The 22,462-nt window shown below is 40.1% G+C and overlaps 1 protein-coding gene across 1 annotated transcript in view; it reads left to right on the top strand.

Moving 5' to 3' along the window:
- The first annotated feature begins 222 nt into the window (after positions 1-222).
- LOC137278282 (S phase cyclin A-associated protein in the endoplasmic reticulum-like) overlaps positions 223-22,462 on the top strand; it is a 97,750-nt gene continuing 75,510 nt past the window's right edge. Inside the window, exons 1-23 of the mRNA XM_067810522.1 lie at positions 223-486; positions 2,554-2,674; positions 3,054-3,310; positions 3,549-3,652; positions 4,491-4,655; positions 4,764-4,909; positions 5,159-5,637; positions 6,277-6,447; positions 10,089-10,158; positions 10,527-10,641; positions 11,144-11,255; positions 11,746-11,886; positions 12,916-13,017; positions 14,573-14,769; positions 15,464-15,545; positions 15,924-16,082; positions 16,499-16,600; positions 17,106-17,236; positions 18,009-18,074; positions 18,440-18,566; positions 19,444-19,556; positions 20,316-20,439; positions 21,676-21,887. Coding sequence (XP_067666623.1) covers positions 361-486; positions 2,554-2,674; positions 3,054-3,310; positions 3,549-3,652; positions 4,491-4,655; positions 4,764-4,909; positions 5,159-5,637; positions 6,277-6,447; positions 10,089-10,158; positions 10,527-10,641; positions 11,144-11,255; positions 11,746-11,886; positions 12,916-13,017; positions 14,573-14,769; positions 15,464-15,545; positions 15,924-16,082; positions 16,499-16,600; positions 17,106-17,236; positions 18,009-18,074; positions 18,440-18,566; positions 19,444-19,556; positions 20,316-20,439; positions 21,676-21,887 — 3,422 coding nt within the window. The 5' untranslated portion in view covers positions 223-360. The remainder of the gene's footprint in view (positions 487-2,553; positions 2,675-3,053; positions 3,311-3,548; positions 3,653-4,490; positions 4,656-4,763; positions 4,910-5,158; positions 5,638-6,276; positions 6,448-10,088; positions 10,159-10,526; positions 10,642-11,143; positions 11,256-11,745; positions 11,887-12,915; positions 13,018-14,572; positions 14,770-15,463; positions 15,546-15,923; positions 16,083-16,498; positions 16,601-17,105; positions 17,237-18,008; positions 18,075-18,439; positions 18,567-19,443; positions 19,557-20,315; positions 20,440-21,675; positions 21,888-22,462) is intronic.

Here is a 22,462-nt window from a genome sequence, read left to right on the forward strand (position 1 = left end):
ATCACACATTAAAGCAACCTAAGTTGTGCCCCTTCGAGAGAGTAGCCTCCCTTTCCGTTATGCGCGTTTTCTAAACGAGCATAAATAAATAAAATGAATATAATGTATTGTTCTGAAAATCCCAAGTACATTACACCCATCTACAGAAGATATACACATATTGTTTGAAGTTTTAAGATGCACATGAATGTTTATTTTTTAACTGCAGAACTGTTCAACTGCAGTTCCGCAGACGTCATATTTTTGGCTGTCTGCAGGCGCAGGCACTGTCTTGACCTGGTTAACGATATCATATTTATTTGTGGTATGTCTGAGTAACAACTGTACTAACCAGCGCATTACCTAGTTAACTGCAGTACTATGAGTGATTCTCGGAGGAAGAGGCACGGCCCAGGGCCCAAATCTCGGTCAGATAACGGTGAAAGTTCGTACCGGAGTCTGGCGAATGGTGGCAATTCCCAGCGAGGAAAGGGCTCTCATTCCAGTGTAAGTGAAACGGCGTTGGTTCCAACGTCATATGTTGAAAAGGAAAGAGCTGCTAGTTATTTTTAAAATATCACCTGTTGATTTTAGCTGCTGCAAAAACCTCAGTAACTAAATGACTCATCGTTATTTTGGTTCCTACCAGCTCTTGGTACCGAAGATTTATGGCGTTTTACCATAGGTTGTAGATGTTTGGGTAATAAGTTAATTCTTTTAGGAGATATTTAGGAGAGAAAATAAGAAACACTATCGTTATTGACAGGCGGAGCTTTGATTGTACTTATGTGTCTCGGTTTGCTTTTGAAATACGTTTGCCTTGTACCACAGAGTAAATGGACAGCAATTTCTTAACTCGATATGTATTTGTCCTGTTCACGTGAAATAAAGTTGACTGAAAAAAATAATAATCTTCTCATTAATGATTAATAATGGAATTCTTCAGTTATGACAATATCCCTATAATTTGGTTTGAACACAATATTCGGTGTTCAGATTTTGTGAAAAAAAGATTTTCCGTTTATGAAAACAGTTTTTAATGTCATGTAAAAATACATTTAGCAACAAAAATATCTATTTCTGTGCATTAGCCTATTTCATTCATTGGCATGAATGGATGATTTGTTTGTGTGTATTTTAAAACATGCTAGTAGTTGTTATGATGCTATAAATGCCCTACACATTTGTTGGTTTCACATTAATTTGACTTGCTGTGCACATGTGCAGGACATGTAAAAATATTTCTGGTTTGGTTGTATTCTCTGTCAGTAGTGTAAACACACTTTAAGTATAACCAAAATCTAAACAAATACATAGGCTTATGTTGAATGCATGTAATCTCAATTCATTTAGGAAACAAAGACCAGGATTAATTCAGTAAATAGCTTAGTTTATGTGAACAAGCCTTTTGTATAAACACTTATTACAACCACAGTCCTTGTGCACATGATTTTTAAACTTGCCCAACATTTCTGTGAGTGACATTTTAGAAGTTGGGTAGGACATTATTGACAAAATTTCCGGATAACAAGTTCGAAATAGAAGTTGTTTTCTCTATAAAGTTTGTCAGTGTTGCCCAACATTTCTCATATGGTATTTCTACCCCTACCTTAATGTGTTTTTGACCTGTTAATTCAAATAACTGACTACAGTTTCATTTGATATAATTGGGATGGTGAGGTAGCCTATTGGTTAAGTGTTGGGTACAATGTTTGATGCCCAGTGTCTGGGTTTCCCTGCCCTGATATTGAGGACATATTGCTAAGAGCAGTGCAAAATCATACTTAATGTAATTAGGTAAAAATATCCTGAGATATATCTTTGTTTGAAATTAAACAATAAATTTACTTTCTAATTATGCAGTCAAAATATCTGTTATCATTATAGCTGAGCTTCTTGAGATAAAACGTTTTCAAACTTTCAGTAATGATGAGAATGTCCTTATTACTACTGCATGACTACCATTTTTAAAACAGTTTTTTCTTGAGTCAACAAAATTGTCAGTAAACCTCTCAGGGAACCCTCTAAATTATGACAAAAAGAAGTGCTGTGTGCCCTTGTCACAGCCCACATGCTAATAGCTGAAAATGGAGTATGACATACATGGACATAGGAGTATAGTTGTAACTGAACTCTAAGAAGAGTAATTCTAAAAGCTCCCAGACCCAAACTATACAGTCAGAATCTATTGATGAATAACATGAAATGGACATGAAGAACCTGTAAACATGTCCACTGGTTTTTTCTGGTTTGGTTGTATGTTTTACTGACAGTGTAAATGCACTCAAACTGAAAACTGTCATGAAGATTCTTTACATGTGGCAACTGCTCATAGCTGAGCACATACAACCATTTGCCTATGCTTATCAAAAATTAATGTGCTGTTTTGGTTGTATCTGCATAAAAGAATCTTGTGTTTGTTGGTTGTGAGGAGGACAATAGTAAATATGCCCTTAAAGTTTAACCTGTGGATTACATACATATTATATCAATATCATCAATATTATGTAATATTCTCTCAAGTTTTGGAATGTTTCTTTACTGTTTTCTGAATGATGTTCCCACTTCCTTCAGTCACACTACCAAAGGATGAACAGCTTTGACAGAGTTCGTAAAATAGTCCAAGAAGAGGGTCGAACTGCTCGCAACTTAGTGCAGTACAATCTACCACTGGAAACACACCATGAACGAACAGGTAGATCATTAGATTCACAGTGGAATAATGTTGTGTTTTTGTATCAGACAATTTTGACATGTTCAGATCACCACTAAAAATTGTGACAGAATATCATGATACATATCATGGCAACTTACAGCTCTGTTTCTGCCTTTTTTCATGCTTTTAGAATATAACAAAGAAGTGCAAGTTATTACAAATCATGTTCCTTAAAAACCAGAAAACATGTTCTTAACACCATTGTAATTAATAACCTTAAAAGAGTCCATAGGTTCATGTTGAACCTGCTTGCATTCTTGTTTAATTGAATTCATCATATTCACGATAGACAGACAACAACTACCATAGTACACCCATCACTTATGGATTTAGAGAATTTTTTTCTTTTTGTCATCAGGCCGCCCCACAACTCGTCAGATACGAAAACCAGGGACCCGTCGCGAGCGCCCAGCCTCGCTGTCGTCATTCCCAGGACTAAGTGGTAAAATCTCTCCTATTGACCCAAGCATGACCAAATCTCCAAAGTCAGATTTAGGTGGCAAGCGAGTTGACCTACGAGCCAGATACTGGAAGTTCCTGTTTGACAATCTCCAAAGGGCCGTGGATGCAATATATGACACCTGTGAACACGATGAGAGTGTGCTGGAATGCAAGGTTGGTGGAAGTTTGTTCATCAGCTTTGTTTGACTTGATTTCCCGTAGCTATGTTTGTACAGAAAATTAGTGTTTTTAATTTAGTATTCGAAATATGGACTTTTTACCTAAACTGTTAGTTTAAATGATGATATATGAAAACATACATGGTCTTTTTACCTAAACTGTTAGTGTAAATGATGATTTATGAAAACATATGTATTTTCCGTAAATAACAGCCCTATTTGTTTGCATTTAGGAAGTGATTATGATGCTGGAACAGAGTACCAAAGACTTTAAGTCGTTAATTGAGCGCATGAATCTGCTGAAAGCTTATGAGGATGCAGCTCGTGGTGGAGACAGGTAGGAAATATTGTTGTGGAATGGTTAGACAGTACATGTGTATTTGGTACCTGTGAAGGTCCAGGGTGGAATAGGCTTTCAGCAACCCATGCTTGCCATGGCATGCGAGTGGCAACGAACAGACCTTTTTACGTCACAATATTTTTGTGACTTGCCCATTTCTCAAAATATAGTTTAGTTTGACAGTCGACGGTCGTTCAGACAGTCTCTAAGAAATGTGTGTTGCGTGGTTGGCGCCTGTCTGGACAATCAGACATACTGATTGAGTGACTTTTGTTCAGTTATCCATTGTTTGACATGTGACAGGTGAGTACGAGTAATGCTAGTAATTAATCATTCTTCGCGTTGTTGTCATTGCTTAATATATGTATTGTCTGGATCTATTGTTAATTATATGACGTGGTGAATAACAAAGTGAAGATACGACAGGTTGTTTGCTGACTATTCATTGCATTACACCAGCAAATTGCGCCATGATATTTTTGTGAGCTCAAGTCATTCGCAATTTTCGGATAAATATCATGCTCACAATAATTTAATGATTTACAGTATATCGTAGAACATCAGAGACCAGTCACGAGTTTCCCTGACATTAGTGACAACATCTGTCATGATCACTCGCTGAGATTCATCTAGAATCTAGTGCCTTATAGAATTGAAGAGATTCGGTTTCTACTGGTTTTAGTTTTTAGTGCCTGTGGTTTTTGTTTTTTGGTGTGTTTTTTTTTCAGTTTAAATTTTATTTTGGAATCTCTGTTACAGTGGCCAGTGAATTTTTAGTTCCTGTATTGTATGTCTAGTATTAATTATGTTAACCCGTTGTACACCTGTACTTCAGACCCACATCTATAGCATGGGAAGTCAGGAAAATGTCACCTGGCAAAAATACTGGAGGTCATGGGTCGTCAGTTCAAGGCCGGTGTTCGCCAAGTCCAGCACAGAGATCGCTGAACTTCTCGAGTCCGCCACAGAACCAAGGATTTAATCCAGTTAAAAGTGAAAAGTATGTACACTTTTTTATGTCCTCATTAATCATCCACACAGTCATTATGTTTCAGGATTGTTGATCATCTTGTTTTTGGTTTGTTATGCATGAACTTGTGTTTTTCAGTTCTAAACCAGTGTCTACTGGCAACAGTTGGGCAGACAAGGTGAGAGGGGTTCCAGCTAGGCCTGCTGCCCCTACAAACATTCCACATAAGCCCACCCCTCGGAGAAGAGAACCATCATTAACAGAGGATTCAGTCTCACCAGCAGGTAGGGAGACAACAGAATATACTTTCATGCTGAGTATTATATCTGGTGTATAATTCATTAATGATGTCATCCTATTGTTAAACGTCTGTTTATTGCGAGGTACTTGCATTAGTGGCTGGAAGGTCAAGCAATTTTATCATTAGACAAAACAGACATTTAGTTGGTATGCGTGCTACTGGCAGTGATTCAGCATTATTAGGATGAGTCACTGATCTTCTGGGTACATCATGATATTGCATCTTGCTTCAGATGAGGACAGTGATGGATGGGAGACTGTACAACGAGGTGGAAAGTTGAAGTCCCGACCATCCCCATCGCAGAAATCTCTTGAAAATCTTTCCTCCAAATCAAAAGACAAGAAGAAACTACAAAGGTCAAAATCAGTCCCAGATTCTACCAAAAATGTTTCCAAAGAGAAGTCAGTGCCACCTGACAGTGGAACCAACAGGACATCCTCTGATTCCTACTTGGATAACAGCAACCCACGACGTGAGCGGGCTGGCAGCAAGGACAGCGAGAAGGAGAACATCCCACAAATGAATCCCAACGTCCTCCAGCAGCAGACTCTTATGCAGGAGCGGCGTTTAGAGCTGGAGCGGCATGAGAATGCTCAGCGTATGATTGATAAGTTCGTTGACACGCTCTCCAAGGCTCCTGATGACAGCTTCAGCTCTGATGATGAGCGAGAAAGGGATGAAGTCGAGGCGCTTGCTGAGCAGCTGGACAATGTGAGCATGTTATGAAATGGTGGAATGTGTTACAGAATTAGAATAACATTACTGCCTATATAATTGCTAACATTCCCAAATTTACACCTGACAACAATCCGTCCCATGCATGTTTTTATGCTTTAACAGTTACCTTTATGACATCAATAAATCCTGTAAATTTTGGTAATCCTTTTCATTCCATACACCAAAATCTTCACTTGTTTTAGTATGAGAGTTATCTCCCTTACATATTTCAATCTGCTGTAATGTTTTTAATGCTTGTCAAATTGTGATAGATAAAGTTGTTGACAACAGACTTGAAAGTTTATCAAACTTTCTTAAATTCTTATCATGCAGTTTTTTAACGAATGTGCATTGTTCAGATGTTTTAATGCAATGATAGCTTATCCACTACCCATGTGTTGTAAGTGTATATATTGTCTGTGAAAACATGTTATAATTTTGGCTTTGATGATCTTTGGTCTTGACTTATCACATGAATTTCAAGTCGTCTCAAATATATTTGTAACATACTGAGGACTTGTCTCTCTCTATTGAAGCATTATTTTCAACATACTGGCCTGTCTTCTACACTGTTTGATAAGTTCAGTAGAAACGTCTACCTGACTCAATATCTAATGACATTCACCTTTCTAGGCCTTGGCTTCTGCGCTTGACGAGGACGACACTCAGTCGAGTCAACTGGAGCGGGAGCAGAACCGAGCCATTGAGTCGGCTATCAAGGAGGAAGAGTCCTACCTCCAGGCCCTGGCCAAGGAGGAGAGCACAGAGATTGAAGTGGAGACAGAAACAGAGAGTGAGCTGGGGGTGAGTCTCTCAGAAGCTGTTATGTGGTGCACAATCTCAGTGTATTTGATCCCATGTTCACCAGATCCTGTCATTCCTTAGCATACCAAGGGAGGTAACTTTATACAGTGAAGTGAAGTGCTGCAAAGTCATCAGGTCTCCCTTACAGACTGACTGTAACAGGAGCATGTATTTATGTAACACAGTTATTTCACTTTGTTTTGCTTCTCGTCATACTTCATAATATTTTGGCCACACGAGCATTAAATTTTTTACTTACCTTACCATAGGCCTATAGCATATTACCTCAAGCTTTGCTTAGAAGGAGATCTGACAGAGTTGAATTGCTATTCAATCTTGAATGGCTACCTCGTAATCAATGACTGTAATGATACAGAAAGAAGTATCTGGATCTCCCCACTGCGCATGTGAGTAGACTCCACGAGAACTTCACTTTTACTTCTAGCGTCGTCTTGTCAAGACGTGTTTGAGTTGCTACTTTTTTTTCAGCTAATAAAGTTTGATTTACTATGCTTTTACACTGATTCCTTTTATAGGTTCTTCTTGTTGGGGTAGGTAACATTTTTCAATCGCCGTGTTGGTTATAGCGTATAGATTCGTTATCCTAGACTTGCAGGAACGTCCTAGTCGATGTGCTCTCTCGACCAGGGAAGCCGTCCCCGACCGAGTAGATGCTTCACCGGGAGATATTTTGGCTCATATGTCAGGATCATGGGCACCTGGTGATAGACCTATTTGCCACAAGGTTCAATGCTCAGCTTCCAGTGTACGTGTCTTCGAGAGCAGACCTGGCAGCTTGGGCAGTCGATGCTCTGTCGATGTCATGGCAGGGACTGGACGCGTATGCCTTCCCTCCGCCAGTGCTAGTACCAGCGGTTGTGGCGAAACTCAAGCTCACGGTGAGGATCCATCTGCTTTTGGTCGCGCCCTGATGGCCAGCGAGGATGTGGTTCCCAGAGCTGTGCCACCTCACAGAAAGATCTGTTGCGGCTTTCAGGGTAGGACCAGTTGCTACACCATCCCTACAGTCGGACACTGCACCCGGATTTGGCGCGGTTTCATCTATGCGCCTGGACCATCTGCAAAGGACTCTGAGGGCCAAAGGGTACTCAACTCAAGTGGCGAAGATCATTGCCCGGGCACACAGCGTTTCCACATAGTCATGACAAGTGGGCTACATTTGAGAAGTTCTTTGCCCAGAAGTCACAGGACCTGTTGTTAGCATCAACCCAGTTCCTGGTGGAGTTTTTACGTTATTTATGGTGCTTGAGGAAACTCAAGGACAGTACCATTGGGACTTACCTGTCAGCATTAAACTCAGTGTTAGCTGTCAGAGGAGAGAGGAAGGTCTCGAAGATCCCAGAACTGGTTGCTATGTTGAAGGCATTCAAGCTGGAGGACCAAAAGGTTAAGTTCTGGCCGTCTGCGTGGGACCTAAACGTCGTGTTACAGCACTTAAGAGGTCGCCCCTATGAACTGCTGGACAGGGCATCGTTTGCGAACGAGAAAGATGGTGTTTCTGTTGGCGTTAGCTACAGCGGCGAGAGTTAGTGAAATTTACGCGTTGGATGTGACAAGGGTGCGGTTTGAACAGACAAGACATGGTGCTGTACACTTGGGCCTGGGATTTCCTGGTAAAGAACCAGCTGCCAGGTCAACCAGACAGGTTATTCACCATCCCCCCACTTACTGCCATCATCAGACCAGAGGATTGGGAAGAGCAGTTACTCTGTCTGGTTCGGGCCCTCAGATTATTCATCAGGAAGTCCTCTCCTCGTCAGGGAACTAGGAAGAGGTTGTTCCTGCCTTTTTCCTTGACTGCTAAAGGGGAAGTCACCAGGTCACGGTAGCCTCATGGTTGATGCAGACCATCCTAGTGGCTTACGACGCACAGAATCTTCTGCACATGTTGTCTAACAACCTGCACGAGATTCAAGCGCTAGCATCAACACTGGCTCTGCACAGAAAGTGTACAGTTCCCGACATCATGGCTGGATGCTTCTGGCGGTCCTCTCAAGTATTTGCTAGCCATTACTTGCGGGCCTTGGCGGTGGAAGATGTAGAGGGGTTGCAGTCTTTCGTACCATTGGTGGTTGCACAGCAACTCACGTTCCTTCCACCCTATAAGGTATGATCTTACTTACCTTGGTCTATGGGGGTCTTGAACATAGGTGAGATAATGTACTGTGCCTCTCTGGTGGTTAGTACATGACTTGCTACTCTGATTCTGGCTCTGACTTCCATATCATTAGAGTCGTCAAATTTGAGGTAGCCATTCAAGATTGAATAGTATTCAACTCTGTCAGATCTCCTACTAAGCGAAGCTTGGGGGTAATATGCTGTAGACCTATGGTAAGGTAAGTATATAAATATCTGAAATATTTCGATTTTAACAATTTTGTCTTGAGGTAAGCCTTGGGCAAGAGTTATTTCCCCTTATCAAATTTAATTTGCTTGTGCTGTTTTAATTGGAGATAATGTTGATACCATCAGGTTACATTTTTTTTTATTTTGGCATATTAATATAGTGTGAATTTAATATATAACAAATCTTTTTTTTTTAAATCCTGTAATTGTAAAAATCGTTTTTTAAAAAATTCTTGTTCCTTCAGAAGTTAAAGTGTCAAGTCCTATATACTGCCGACCCGTGAAGGTCCCGGGGTAGAATAGGCCTTCAGCAACCCATGCTTGCCATAAAAGGTGACTATGCTTGTCGTAAGAGGCGACTAACGGGATCGGGTGGTCAGACTAGCTGACTTGGTTGACACATGTCATCGGTTCCCCATTGCGCAAATCGATGCTCATGTTGTTGATCACTGGATTGTCTGGTCCAGACCCGATTATTTACAGACCGTCGCCATATAGCTGGAATATTGCAAAGTGCGACGTAAAACTAAACTCACTCACTCACCCTATATACTGCCTTGAATATTGATTTTCCTGCTTCATTTCACTTCAGTACTGCAATATCTTTTTTTTTTTTGAAAAAAACACATGGAATAAAAAAGTAAACAATTTAATTGAAATGTGAGCCATATTACTTTTTACAGATGGTGCCACAAGAAGGTGCCATTTGTCAACTCAAACAAATGCTGTGGTGACATGCTGTATTTATTACATATTTACACTCAGGACACATTTTTTACAGAAAAATACAAAATTTAGCAATTTCTTGACATTTTGATATATGGTGATATATGCAACCTCCTTTATATTATGAATCCTCATACTTTTCTCTTGCCAACTGAACATCTAAAGGGGGCACACATTAAATGAAAAACTGAGAACAGTTAGGGTTGGTCAAAGTTAACGCTCATCACATGCTGAACATTTGTTTTGCTGTTCCATCTACTGTGCTTACCCCCTTGTAATACAAACCTGTAATAGCAATTTGAATCTGTGGTCATTTGCTGAACAATTTTTATCCTAAGGTGAATAAAATTCTGAGATTTAAATGTTCATTTGGCAAGGTAAAATTATGAAGATTCATAATCTCAATTTCACATTGTTCAATTTAGCTTTTTGTTTAAAATGAATTTCTTTGGTATGTTTTCACTGCCAACAGGCTATGGAATATTGATGTGGATAGTGCTATATAAGACACTCAAGTTGTAATGTGCCTGTGTTTGTTTCTGTTGCAGAACACAACGTGTTCCTTTGAGAACTCCGCACAGACCCTGGACTGGGATGCTATGGTTGCAGCTTATGATGGTAAGTTGTTAGAAGGTGGGCAGGCCCATGTCAGAGTGGCATTGTTTTGCATGGATGTGTGCATCTTGCAGTAAGCATGATGAAAATAGTCATATGTTAATGAATGATTATATATCCCAAACATGAGTACTGACATACACAGTTTTTACTTTGACAGTGTGCTTGTAATGTATTAGTGTATTTTCACTCCAGCTTTTATCTTTTCTAATTTCAATACCAGAATGTAGTTGTATTTTATTTATGTGTGTTCTAAATTTGTAGTCAGATTTTGGACATGTGACAGAACTCAACAGATGTATATTTAGTGTGCTTGTTGCATTGGGAAAACGCTGATATCATTCATATGTCCCTGCTCTTTGTAACCTCAGAGCAAGAGTTGTCAGGGAAGAAGTCATGGGGGGAGATGGCCGAGGAGGCTGATGCTAGGACGCCTGGACATGGAGTGCACATGCATGAAAAACTCTCGTCACCGTCACGGAAAAGGTAGGTCACTTGCCTTTGATCTGCGTTGTTTACAGAAAAGTGATTTGAATGTGTATTGACTAAATAGTTCACAAGAAACAGAGTTATATTTGTGCTTTTCCAAGTTACCCAGCATAGTCCAGTTATCCAACTGGTGTTGAACAGGTCCCCAGTAACCCATGTTATTGGAAAGATAATTGATTTGATGTTTCAGAGTGAAATATGGCTTGTATGTGCTTCCCTGTTAGTATGGATGTTTACTAGTGCTGTCTGCCACTGGTGTTGACAAGTTAGTTGATATAGTTTGAGTCTGTCTGAGACGTGTAAGGGCGAGGGGGTAGCCTCATGGTTAAGAAGTTCTCATCTCGCCAAAGACACAGGTTCGATTCCCGACATGGGTACAATGTGTGAAGCCCATTGTGGTGTCCCCTGCTGTGATATTGCTGGAATACTGATAACGGGCATAAAACCAAACTCGCTCGCTCACTCTGAGGCGTGCATTAAGATAAGTGTTTGCCCATAGGTCTCCGACTGAGTCTCGTCGACGCCATGAACAGAAGCAGGCCAAGGCACAGGAACTGCGAGAAAAGCTGATGCAGGAGAAAGCTGACAGGCTGAGGGATCTGTCAAAGAAGGTGGGAACTTGTTCAAACTGACTCTGTGAAACATACTGCAGTCGATGTCCCAGTACCATGTGCTGATCTTTTGAAGTAATCGGATTGTGTGGGTTTGATGACTGGGTTATTGTCTCTGTACCCCAATCTCAGGTTTCTTTTGTCCCAATGTGAATCTTTACATACCACTATCATCTAGTTTGTTTGTTATCGTACAGCAATATTCAGACCTAACATTGTTTACAACTTTCAAAATAAGACAATAAACAGCAATAGTTATGTTTTATACAATTTGGCTTTCCAAGCCTAATTATTCGTTACAAATACATACATTGAAATGTTTTCTGTCATATTCTGTCATAGCCTATTTTAGGAAGTCTTTAGTGTAGTGAATTTGTATTTGCATTGTTTTCAGTGCAGTGTTGAACGTTCCAGTTTATATAAAGGTAGGCTAGGGAACAGGCAGTTGTTACTCAGTGTAGTTCTACTCTACATTGTATGTTCCTGTCAGGTTGAGGAGGTCAGAGCATGGAAAGAGGAACTGATGCGACAACGCCGGGTAACAATTACTCGCAAACTACAGAGAGCAGAGGTGAAACGGCAGAGTCAGCTGAAGATCAAGGCTAAGAAAGCTCACGAGGAGGAAGCCAAGGTCTGTGTGTTGAAATCATCATTCAGGGGTGGTATGGTTCATGTAGGTAAGGGCATCACATGTAATGTCAAACAGTATTTTATCACTGATTTAACTGAGTCCCGCAGTCTATTGTTTAATCTGGACTGGCACCTTTGTATAATTACATCCAATGCCCTAAAAGAACTACACTGAGATGCACTTCCAATATGCCAGTCTAAGTAAACTTAGACTGTTTCGTGACACTGCTACGCTGAGTCTGAAAAAGAACCAGTCGAAGGACATGTTGGCTAACCATTTTAATCGACCAATCAGGACACAGCTTATCAAATTTTGAAAGTTAATGTTCACAGCTAGTGTGGTGTTTTGTAATTCACATTTCATATTTTACATTCTGCGTTCCGCTTATAAGTTTAACTTTAACGTGTAACCGAAAATATGCGTTTCGTTTCTGTAGCCGAACGGCATGTTTTGGGAGGAAATAAAAGGAACCATGTGTTGTGGCCTGAAGGACTGAGAAGGTGTTAGTCCTTTTCTTCTGCATATGCTACAGCTAGTGTTTGAACTTTTAGTTCCAAAATGTGTGCTCTCAAACGATTCTGAGTGCTATTTTTGCACAATCACTTCCGAGTGATACACATGGAGGATGCCATTATACACAACAGTAAACAACAGCTTTTTTGTCAATATTCCAAAATGTCATCTAGCGGAAATATGAGCTAATAGTAACCATGTCATCAGAAACCCGAACGCCTATAAACTGCAGGTCAATTATCCGTGTTTCATGCAGACTTTCATTTTTTGAGAGATCATTGACAGTGACCGGGAGAGAGAAAATCCATATTGTAAGTCCTGTGCAACTCCAAATAGTAGCCATTATATGATTCATTAAATCCATTTGTCAGTTTTGTGTTTGATTCATAGGCCGCTCAAAGGCTACTTGATGTGACCTTCTGCTAGGGTTTGTTACACTCAGTATAGCAGTGTAATGAATAATACACAGCCTAAGTTTACTTACACTCCAGTTAGTACAATTTTGTATGTTTGCAGGCAAATGAAATAGCTTTCATCAACACACTTGAAGCCCAGAACAAGAGGCATGACATAATGTCGAAACATCAGGAATCTGAAGCTCGGTTGCAGGATATTATTGTGAGTTGAAGACAGTAAAATATCTGCAAATATGTCCACAGTGTATCAACTGTGTAGCCAGTCCACCATGGGAGTACAATATACCTGAAAATGTATCCACAGTGTATTGACTGTGTAGCCAGTCCACCTTGGGAGTTCAATATACCCGAAAACGTATCCACAGTGTATTGACTGTGTAGCCAGTCCACCATGGGAGTACAATATACCTGAAAATGTATCCACAGTGTATTGACTGTGTAGCCAGTCCACCATGGGAGTACAATATACCTGAAAATGTATCCACAGTGTATTGACTGTGTAGCCAGTCCACCTTGGGAATACAATATACCTGAAAATGTATCCACAGTGTATTGACTGTGTAGCCAGTCCACCTTGGGATACAATATACCTGAAAATGTATCCACAGTTTATTGACTGTGTAGCCAGTCCACCTTGGGATACAATATACCTGAAAATGTATCCACAGTGTATTGACTGTGTAGCCAGTCCACCATGGGAGTACAATATACCTGAAAATGTATCCACAGTGTATTGACTGTGTAGCCAGTCCACCATGGGAGTACAATATACCTGAAAATGTATCCACAGTTTATTGACTGTGTAGCCAGTCCACCTTGGGAATACAATATACCTGAAAATGTATCCACAGTGTATTGACTGTGTAGCCAGTCCACCTTGGGATACAATATACCTGAAAATGTATCCACAGTTTATTGACTGTGTAGCCAGTCCACCTTGGGAGTACAATATACCCAAAAATGTATGCAGTGTATTGACTGTGTAGCCAGTCCACCTTGGGATACAATATACCTGAAAATGTATGCAGTGTATTGACTGTGTAGCCAGTCCACCTTGGGAGTACAATATACCTGAAAATGTATCCACAGTGTATTGACTGTGTAGCCAGTCCACCTTGGGATACAATATACCTGAAAATGTATCCACATTTTATGGACTGTGTAGCCAGTCCACCATGGGAATACAATATACCTGAAAATGTATCCACATTTTATGGACTGTGTAGCCAGTCCACTGTGGGAGTACAATATACCTGAAAATTGAAATTCTTCAAAGGCATTTAGAAGTTGGTGAGGTAATACAAGACACTATTATGGATGACAACTTCTTTAATTCTTTTAACACGACGTTTCAAGGCTAATTCTTGCCCCTTCGTCAAGGACATCCACCTGACGAAGGGGCAAGAATTAGCCTTGAACCGTCGTGTTAAAAGAATTAAAGAAGTTGTCTTCCATAGTAGTGTCTTGTATTACCTGAAAATTTATCCACTCTGTATCTTCAGAGTAACCAGTCTGTATGTCGTATCAAATATTGAAATTGAAACATTTGCACATTTTGGGTACTTTATGCAGAATAGGAAAGCAATATACTTGTATGCTATGATTTTCTTGTGGTTTGTTTTGTGTGATCAGCAACAGAGTGGAGTGATATGTCTATGATATCTGTAATATATTGGTCCTTACAGCAGTAATTGTTTAATGGATAAATGTAAATCGCAGTTGTTGAGATTATGTGAGCAATTGGTTAATGTTTACAGGAGGAACGTCAGAGGAAATTTGAGGAGAAGCAGGCGAAGGAGGCTGCTGTGGAGGAGCGTCGCCGGGCACTGGAGGCTGACAGGAAAGCCCGGTTGCTGGAGATGCAGGAGAAACGGAAACAGCGAGATGCTCGCATTGAGCAGCAGCAGCTGGTCCGTGAGAAGGAAAGGCTTGAAGCTGTCAGGGCGAAGGAGAAGTGAGTATAGATGAATGTCCTTGCCATAGAGAAATGAGTAGAGATGGGTGTCAGGGCCATTGAGAAGTGAGCATAGATGGTGTCAGCCATTGAGAAGTGAGCATAGATGAGTGTCAGGCCCCTGGTGAAGTGAGTATAGATGGGTGTCAGGCCCATAGAGAAGTGAGTATAGATGGGTGTCAGGCCCATAGAGAAGTGAGTATAGATGGGTGTCAGACCCATAGGGAAGTGAGTATAGATGGGTGTCAGGGCCATAGGGAAGTGAGTATAGATTGGTGTGAGGCCCATAGGGAAGTGAGTATAGATAGGTGTCAGGGCCATAGGGAAGTGAGTATAGATGGGTGTCAGGGCCATAGTGAAGTGAGTATAGATAGGTGTCAGGGCCATAGGGAAGTGAGTGTAGATAGGTGTCAGGCCCATTGTGAAGTTAGTATAGATAGGTGTTAGGGTCATAGAGATGTGAGTATAGATGGGTGTCAGGGCCCTGGTGAAGCGAGTAAAGATGGGTGTCAGGGCCATGGAGTAGTGAGTATTGAAAATGTCAGCACTAAAGAGTCAATGTAGATCAGTGCCAGGACCAGTCATCTTTTCACTTGTGTGTCTACTCTATTTCATCAGTTATCTTGAATATTATCAAGATCAAGAGGAGTACTGCTGTTTTGCCGTTGTTATTGAATATTTCCTTGTGATCCAGAGACCGAGAGGAACGTCTTGCAGCTCTCAATGCCCAGCAGCAGCAGCACATACAGGAGCTACAGAAGAAAATACAACAAAAGGTAAGAGCAAGTATCAGATGAAATCTGACACACACATTATTCATACTACACTCACAGGCCTACGTGGGTGCAGTCTTCTTCTGGGGAAAACAAGAGTTACCTCTCACTGACCAACTGTAATGATAAAGTCTCTGCCAAAACTCATTTCCAAAACGAAAAAAAACTCCATATTTTTTTTATTTCTTTATAAATGTTTGTAGGTTAAACATTTTTCTTATTTTTACCATGTGCAGCATTCAAATTCTAGACAATTCATGGGTGTATCCATTGTCCTGCATATACCTGAGTATGGACAAACTTCAGGGTGGAATGCTGATGACTCCTTGGAAGAAGTGAGTTCACAATGTTGTAATGTAATGATTGACTTACTGTTTCCAGCAAGATGAGAGCTCCCAGCGTCATGAAGAGATCCTCAAGCAGATCCGAGAGAAGGCGTTTGTGATGAGTGTGCTGAGACACTCCACTGAGGACCACAATGATGCTCCACAACTGACCCCCTACGACAGACAGAAGCTCTGCACCATCTGCAACTATCTGGTCAGTTCACTCTCATCCTTTCACACTGCAAAAATGCCTTGTTTCACATCATGCTGTTCCTTTGTCTGCATCTTTGAAATGGTATCTTAGAAATCTATTTCTATCAGCATCATACTCGTGTTTGTGGTGTTCAGTCCTTAAACATCCATGGGAGTGGTGGTAGAGCCCACTGGTTATCATGTCAAAGACTTTGGTTTGATTCACCATGTGTACAATATGTGAATTTTATTTCTGGTGTCCCTCACCGTGATATTGCTGGAATATTGCTAAAAGTGGCATGAATCTAAACCCTTTCACTAAATATCTATGACCTGCAATACTCTTGACTTTCCTCACATGTTAAGGTTATCACTGCATGAGAAACATGTTTTTTGAGTACGTTTGAGAGAAAACAATGTTGTTTACTCCCCAACCAGATCCCATCTGAAGTGTACCTACTGAGCCATCTGAGAGGCAAGAAGCACCAGCAGGCTCTTCATGACAACAACTCTGGAATCGCTATGTCAAAACAGGAAATTGTAAGTCTTTGCTACCTTCTTTCACATTTTATGATTGTTATTTTCTTAGGTTCATTGTCAGTGTGAACCCAAGAAACAGCATGCGCTGACTTGGTGTGATGCTGTGTCTTGGTGTTTTGATAGAGTATGTAATTGCTCATGATATCAATTACTGGTTTGTCTGGTACCAGTTTGAATACTGACAGTCTGTTATCATACATAGCTGGAACATTGCCTTGGTTGAATGTTAAACAAGAACAGACAACGCACAATTAAGGGCATTTATTTGTTATCCCGAATACAACGTGTTACAAGAACACTCAAAGTGGTAAGGGGTTTAGAGATGTATGGGATTACACTTTCTCAGTGCCCTTGATTGCATGTTGTCTGTTCTTGTTTAACATTCAACTAATGCTGCTGTTCTAGTTGGTTGTCATTAATGATGTTTTGTCAAACCCACATATATTTTCACATAGTCTTACTGCACTTTGAATTATCTGTCACTGATCCACCATGTCTGTTGTAGGAAACCTTCAACCTGAAGCACATTGTGGATGCTCCAGACAACAGCAACCATCCCAAGATTGTCACAGAGAAGGAGCGACAGAAGTCTCTGAGGAAGCGGTGCAAGAAGCTGCGGCAGAGGATGACATCACGGTGAGATTGCATTAGAAACTGCCACTACTCAGCAACTGCCACCAAGGCTAAATGTTCCATAGGTCAGGTTGAGAACACTTGTGTTTCAAGCCCTACCCAGTTTTCTATGTCATTATCACACATCTTGACTGAAAGCAACTAAGTGTCTGTTTCTTCATGTCAGAAGTTCAGTGAGACCCATTTCACTTACACTGTTGCTTATACCTACCACTTAATGATACAGTGTGATTAAGTCTGACCTTGATACATGAAAAAAAACCCATCTGACTGTAAAACAGGATACTGTTAAAGATTTTGTTGTAAATTTGACTGTCACTGCAGTAACTAGTGATTAAAATTGTATCCCATGACTATGACATACAGATTATTGCTGCTAAAGAGTATTCATGTCTGGACTTCTTCCAAATTGCTTTGACTTTTTTTGGTAATGTTTTGAAAAGGTCAAAGGTCAAGGCTACAAGGAAATATCGAGTATTTAGAAAGGGTGTGATATTCACTTTCTCAAGCTATATTGGTGAATTTATCTTGAAACTAGTTATATGCCTTCTGTGAGATTGCACCTTTCTTTGAAAAGAAGGCCTGCTGTCAATACTACTGTAAAACATGTATACATCATCAACAGTTTATGAGGCATTGTTTCTAGTCCAGATTTACAAGTTTCTAGAGAAATCATTCCACATCAATTAGTGACTGTATTTTGAAAGACTCTTCATCACTGTCACTAGTATTTGATTCTGTGTCACAGTTAGCACCCATGCTTTCCTCATTTCAGTGGTCTGGAGTATGAAGGGACCCTGGCTAACAAACAGCAGACAGCTGATTCTGAACATAAAGCTAAGTAAGTAACCATGACCGTTGGACACTTAAATAATTTCATCCTTTGATTTTTATTCCTGCTACTTATCATTGCATGTCTCTCTGTTAAATGAACATATGACCTCTTCAGCCTTTACCGGTTGGAGTGAACAACATTTACAATCCTGTCAAAATTTCATGCTGCATTTGAATCATACCTGTCATCTGTCAATGTATATAATTGCCGGTCAGGTTTTGTAAGATGGAGGAAAAAAGAAAATTGACCCCCTCATATATTTGACTAAATTGGAAGAAAAGCATTTTGCTTCCTAACCAAATAGTTTTGGTTATTTTGTTACCGAAGCATTTAGCATGTAAAGATGCTGGTATTTCCATGTTTACCTGCAGGTTGCAGAAGGTGATAAAGGACTTGAACAAGTACCTGATGACGCAGGACCGTGGCCCCTGGCCAACCAGTAGGATCTCTGCTACAGACAGAGCTATAGGAGAACTCACCCGCATCTTGGAGAGAAAGGTACAAATAGCATCCACATAACATTTTAGCCTCATGTTTCATGTTATAACTTAAAAATGATGATGATGATGATGATAGTGATGATGATGATGGTAGTTATGATGACTATGGCGATGACAAAGCTACGACGACTATGATGATGATGATGATGATGATGGTAGTGATGATGATGATGGTAGTTATGATGATGACTATGGCGATGACAAAGCTACGACGACTATGATGATGATGATGATGATGATAGTGATGATGATAGTGATGATGATGATGGTAGTTATGATGATGACTATGGCGATGACAAAGCTACGACGACTATGATGATGATGATGATGGCTGTTACTCTCATACTCCAACATAGGCATAAGACTCTCATACCACTAAGATCGGTTTGTTCAAGTGGGTTGATATGTGTAATTTCAAAATCCTGTATATCCAATGGACCGCTGAAGAATTCAGAATTCGTTTTCAGTAACCCATGCTTGTTAAAGGAGGCGATTAACTGGATCAGGTGGTCAGACAGGCTGCCTTGGTGGACACGTGTCATTATATCCCAGCTGCTTTCATAGATGCTCATGCTGTTCATCATTGGATTGTCTGGTCCAGACTTTGATATTTACAGACCACTGTCGTGTAGCTGGAATATTGCTGAGTGCAGTGTTTGACAACAAAGCAGCCAAAACGAATATTCAGTGCTTGTTATAAGAGATTTCTGGTAATCATCTGTAAACCAAATGTTGCCTAGATGGGTGTGTATCATGAAAGTATTATCTACCACATTTGCAATTTATTAGCTATCAATGTCTGACTTGTCTAGTTCAGATATATTGCTATATATGGCATAAATCTTCACTCACTAACTCACTGTCCGGTGTTTCAGTCTGCCATGGATCAAGTGAGTTTCCGGGTCTTGGGAGGGCTGACAACCCTGACCAGGCTCTTGCAAACCATCGCCGACTCAACACCTGCTCTCCCTCCTGTCATACCCCAGAAGTGAGTAGAATCATACTTGCTGCATATACCCACTCCCTACAATGAATGTACTGTGGAGCACTACAAAATGCTGTTGTGCTTTGTGGTCATTGTGTCTAATCTTGCTCTTTTTTCTCACACTCATTTTTAGAAATATATAAAAATCAAGAACTCAATTTGATATTTGACTTTTGTTCAGTGCACATTAGAGACCTACAAAAAATGTCTTCAGTCCGTTTTACTTGTTTTATGCTGATGACAAAAGGACTGTTTTCGACTTGAAGTTGAACATTGCTTTATCATTGTTTTGTTTGAAATTGATGGAAAAACATAATTAGTGTAGAATATTATTTGTATTTTATCTTTCATATTGTTTTTATTTGTTTGAATGCATATATATGCTAATGGTCATTGCTTGAAGAGTTATCTCCCTTAGACTATCAGACGATCTCTATTTAACTGATGTTAATTGTGTTACTGGTAAATATATCCAGTAAATATTTCTCTTACAAAGTGATAAGTTGCAGCCTTATTCATAGGTCTCTTACTAACAAGATCAATCCCAAGCCTGAATCTTGTAAAGTTAGGTTTGCACACTGCCTATATATATATATATACTGAAAATGATGGTAAGTACCACATTAAGCTAAATAGGCTAAAACCATTTTTGCACAAACTGGAGTAATGATAGAAAGCAAACACCAGAACTGAACAGTTTGAGTCCCAAGGTTCCAGTAGCGATACAAAGAATTCTGAGTTTGATTGTGTATCACTTTTCAGATCTCTGTGTCAGACATGCGACGCTTATCGCCAGGCATGTAAGGGATGTTTTGAGAACTGCCACTATATGTTGTTCAGCAACAAGCTGGGAGTCCTCACGGATCATCTGATACATCAGCTCTCTGTAAGTTTGCTTCCACTTTCAAGATTAACATTTTGTGTTTTCAAGCTTGTGAATTTAATTGAGAAATTGATAACCTGAAATTTCATTTTGAATAAACAGCGTTTGCCAGAGGTGTGGATTGTAAAAAAATATCTGGTGATTACACGCTCATGTACTGACTGAAATACTGGTTTGGAGAGTGTAGAAAAAAGGTTGTTCTGATAAATATTTATCAAGCAATATTTGATTCCTGCAGTATCCATTTGCAGAGCAAGTGACATGTTTACATAAAGATAAGACATTTTTAAGAAAATTCTTCATAGCAGTGAATTTCCTGGTTTCAGAACTCATTTAATCATGTTTTTCAACCAATCAGATACCAACACTCACTTCCAATGCACTCTCACTATTGGATTGATGTAGAATTTGTTGTTTGTCAGTCCACCATTCACAGCTTCTGTTTAAGAACAGTATATGTTGAGAATTTATATACCATGTTCCTTATTTAGCATGAATGTTTATGGCAGAGATTCTATCAGAGTATAGATTAAATATATTTTGTTTTAAAGTTTATTAATGTGATATTTTCTTAGACCACTTGGCTAAAAAATTGTTAGGGACCTTTACTGAACCTAATTTTGAAATTTAAAATCCTGTACAGTTGTAGGGGACCTCAGAAACAGAATGTTCCTTCAGAAAGTCCAGTTTGTTACAGTCACCAAAATTATTTTTAATCCTTTTTTAATCCTTCACAGTTGCCATGCAATACGACATCATGACAAGTCATCAACTAAGACACGATACATAACCATCCAATCCAGGTCGTTGCCTCTATCTGTTCTTACCTGATTCCCCACATGGCAGTTCTACTGCTAATGAACGTAGATTACAGGATTTTAGATCTCAAACTTAGGTTCAGGTTAGAATATTGATCTTCAGTAACCCTTGCTTGTCGTAAGAGGCGACTAACTGGTTGAAGTGGTCAGGCTCACTGAATGGTTGACACATGTCATCCATTCTCAGTTGCTCAGAATGATGCTCATGCTTTTGATCATTAGATTGTCTGGTCCAGATTTGATTATTTACGGACGATATAGCTGGAATATTGTTGAGTGCAGCGTATAACTAAACTCACTCTAGTTGCGTGGATCATGGCTTATGATATCAGTCACTGGATTGTATGGTCTAGATTTGAATATTTACAGTGCAACATCATCAACGGGAATATGCTTAGCTTCAGTGTTTGTTGTATCTCAGTTGCTGCTGCCGGAAGACTGCCCCACTCCTAGTGGCACTGTGGAGCAGAAGCTCCCCTATGACCCTTTAGCAGCCAGCCTGATGCAGGTAGTGGCCAGTGTGCTGTCCTGCCTGGCCAAGAACAACCCTACTGTCCACTCTAGTGAGGCCTCCATGGAGAGGATGAGCAGCAGCGGTGATGCCTTCGCCAACAGGGGCAACGACATCATCAGGTAGGTTGATTCGTTGTATGATTAGATGTCTTTCTGTATGTGTCCCTTGGTCTGAGTGGATTCTCTGATGGGTGAGTTGTGCCCCTTGACGACCAGGATCAGCTTGTCATTACTTACATTCTCAAAGTCTCCCATATGATAGTCACCATATTATTGTTGTTGACAAGAAGTGCATGTCTACATCCTGCATCTTAATAAGCTTACCTTCATGTTAACTGAAATATTGTAAGAGATGTTGTAAAGACCATCTCACCCTCACAACCCTCTTAGGAGGACAGTCTTACGTAGTGCTTGATGCTACCAACAAATGATATGGTAAATGAACTTTGATACAGTGCTATATCTGATACAGTGCTGCATAAAGCATGAAACCTTAGCTGGCAGAAGGGATATCTGAAGAGATGTTTTTTTTCAGTGGATGTATCACTGACCACTGGTAGTTTCTCACATCACTTATCTTTGACTAGTCTGTTGGAAGGCTGTCACCCATGGTTGTTAGTGATGTAAATGAGATGTGGCTGACTCATCTGAGGATGCTAACTTGACTTTACTTGAAAATAAGAGGATGTGTGTTT

The sequence above is a fragment of the Haliotis asinina genome, chromosome 3, assembly GCF_037392515.1.
Source record: "Haliotis asinina isolate JCU_RB_2024 chromosome 3, JCU_Hal_asi_v2, whole genome shotgun sequence".
Taxonomy (NCBI): Eukaryota; Metazoa; Mollusca; class Gastropoda; order Lepetellida; family Haliotidae; genus Haliotis; species Haliotis asinina.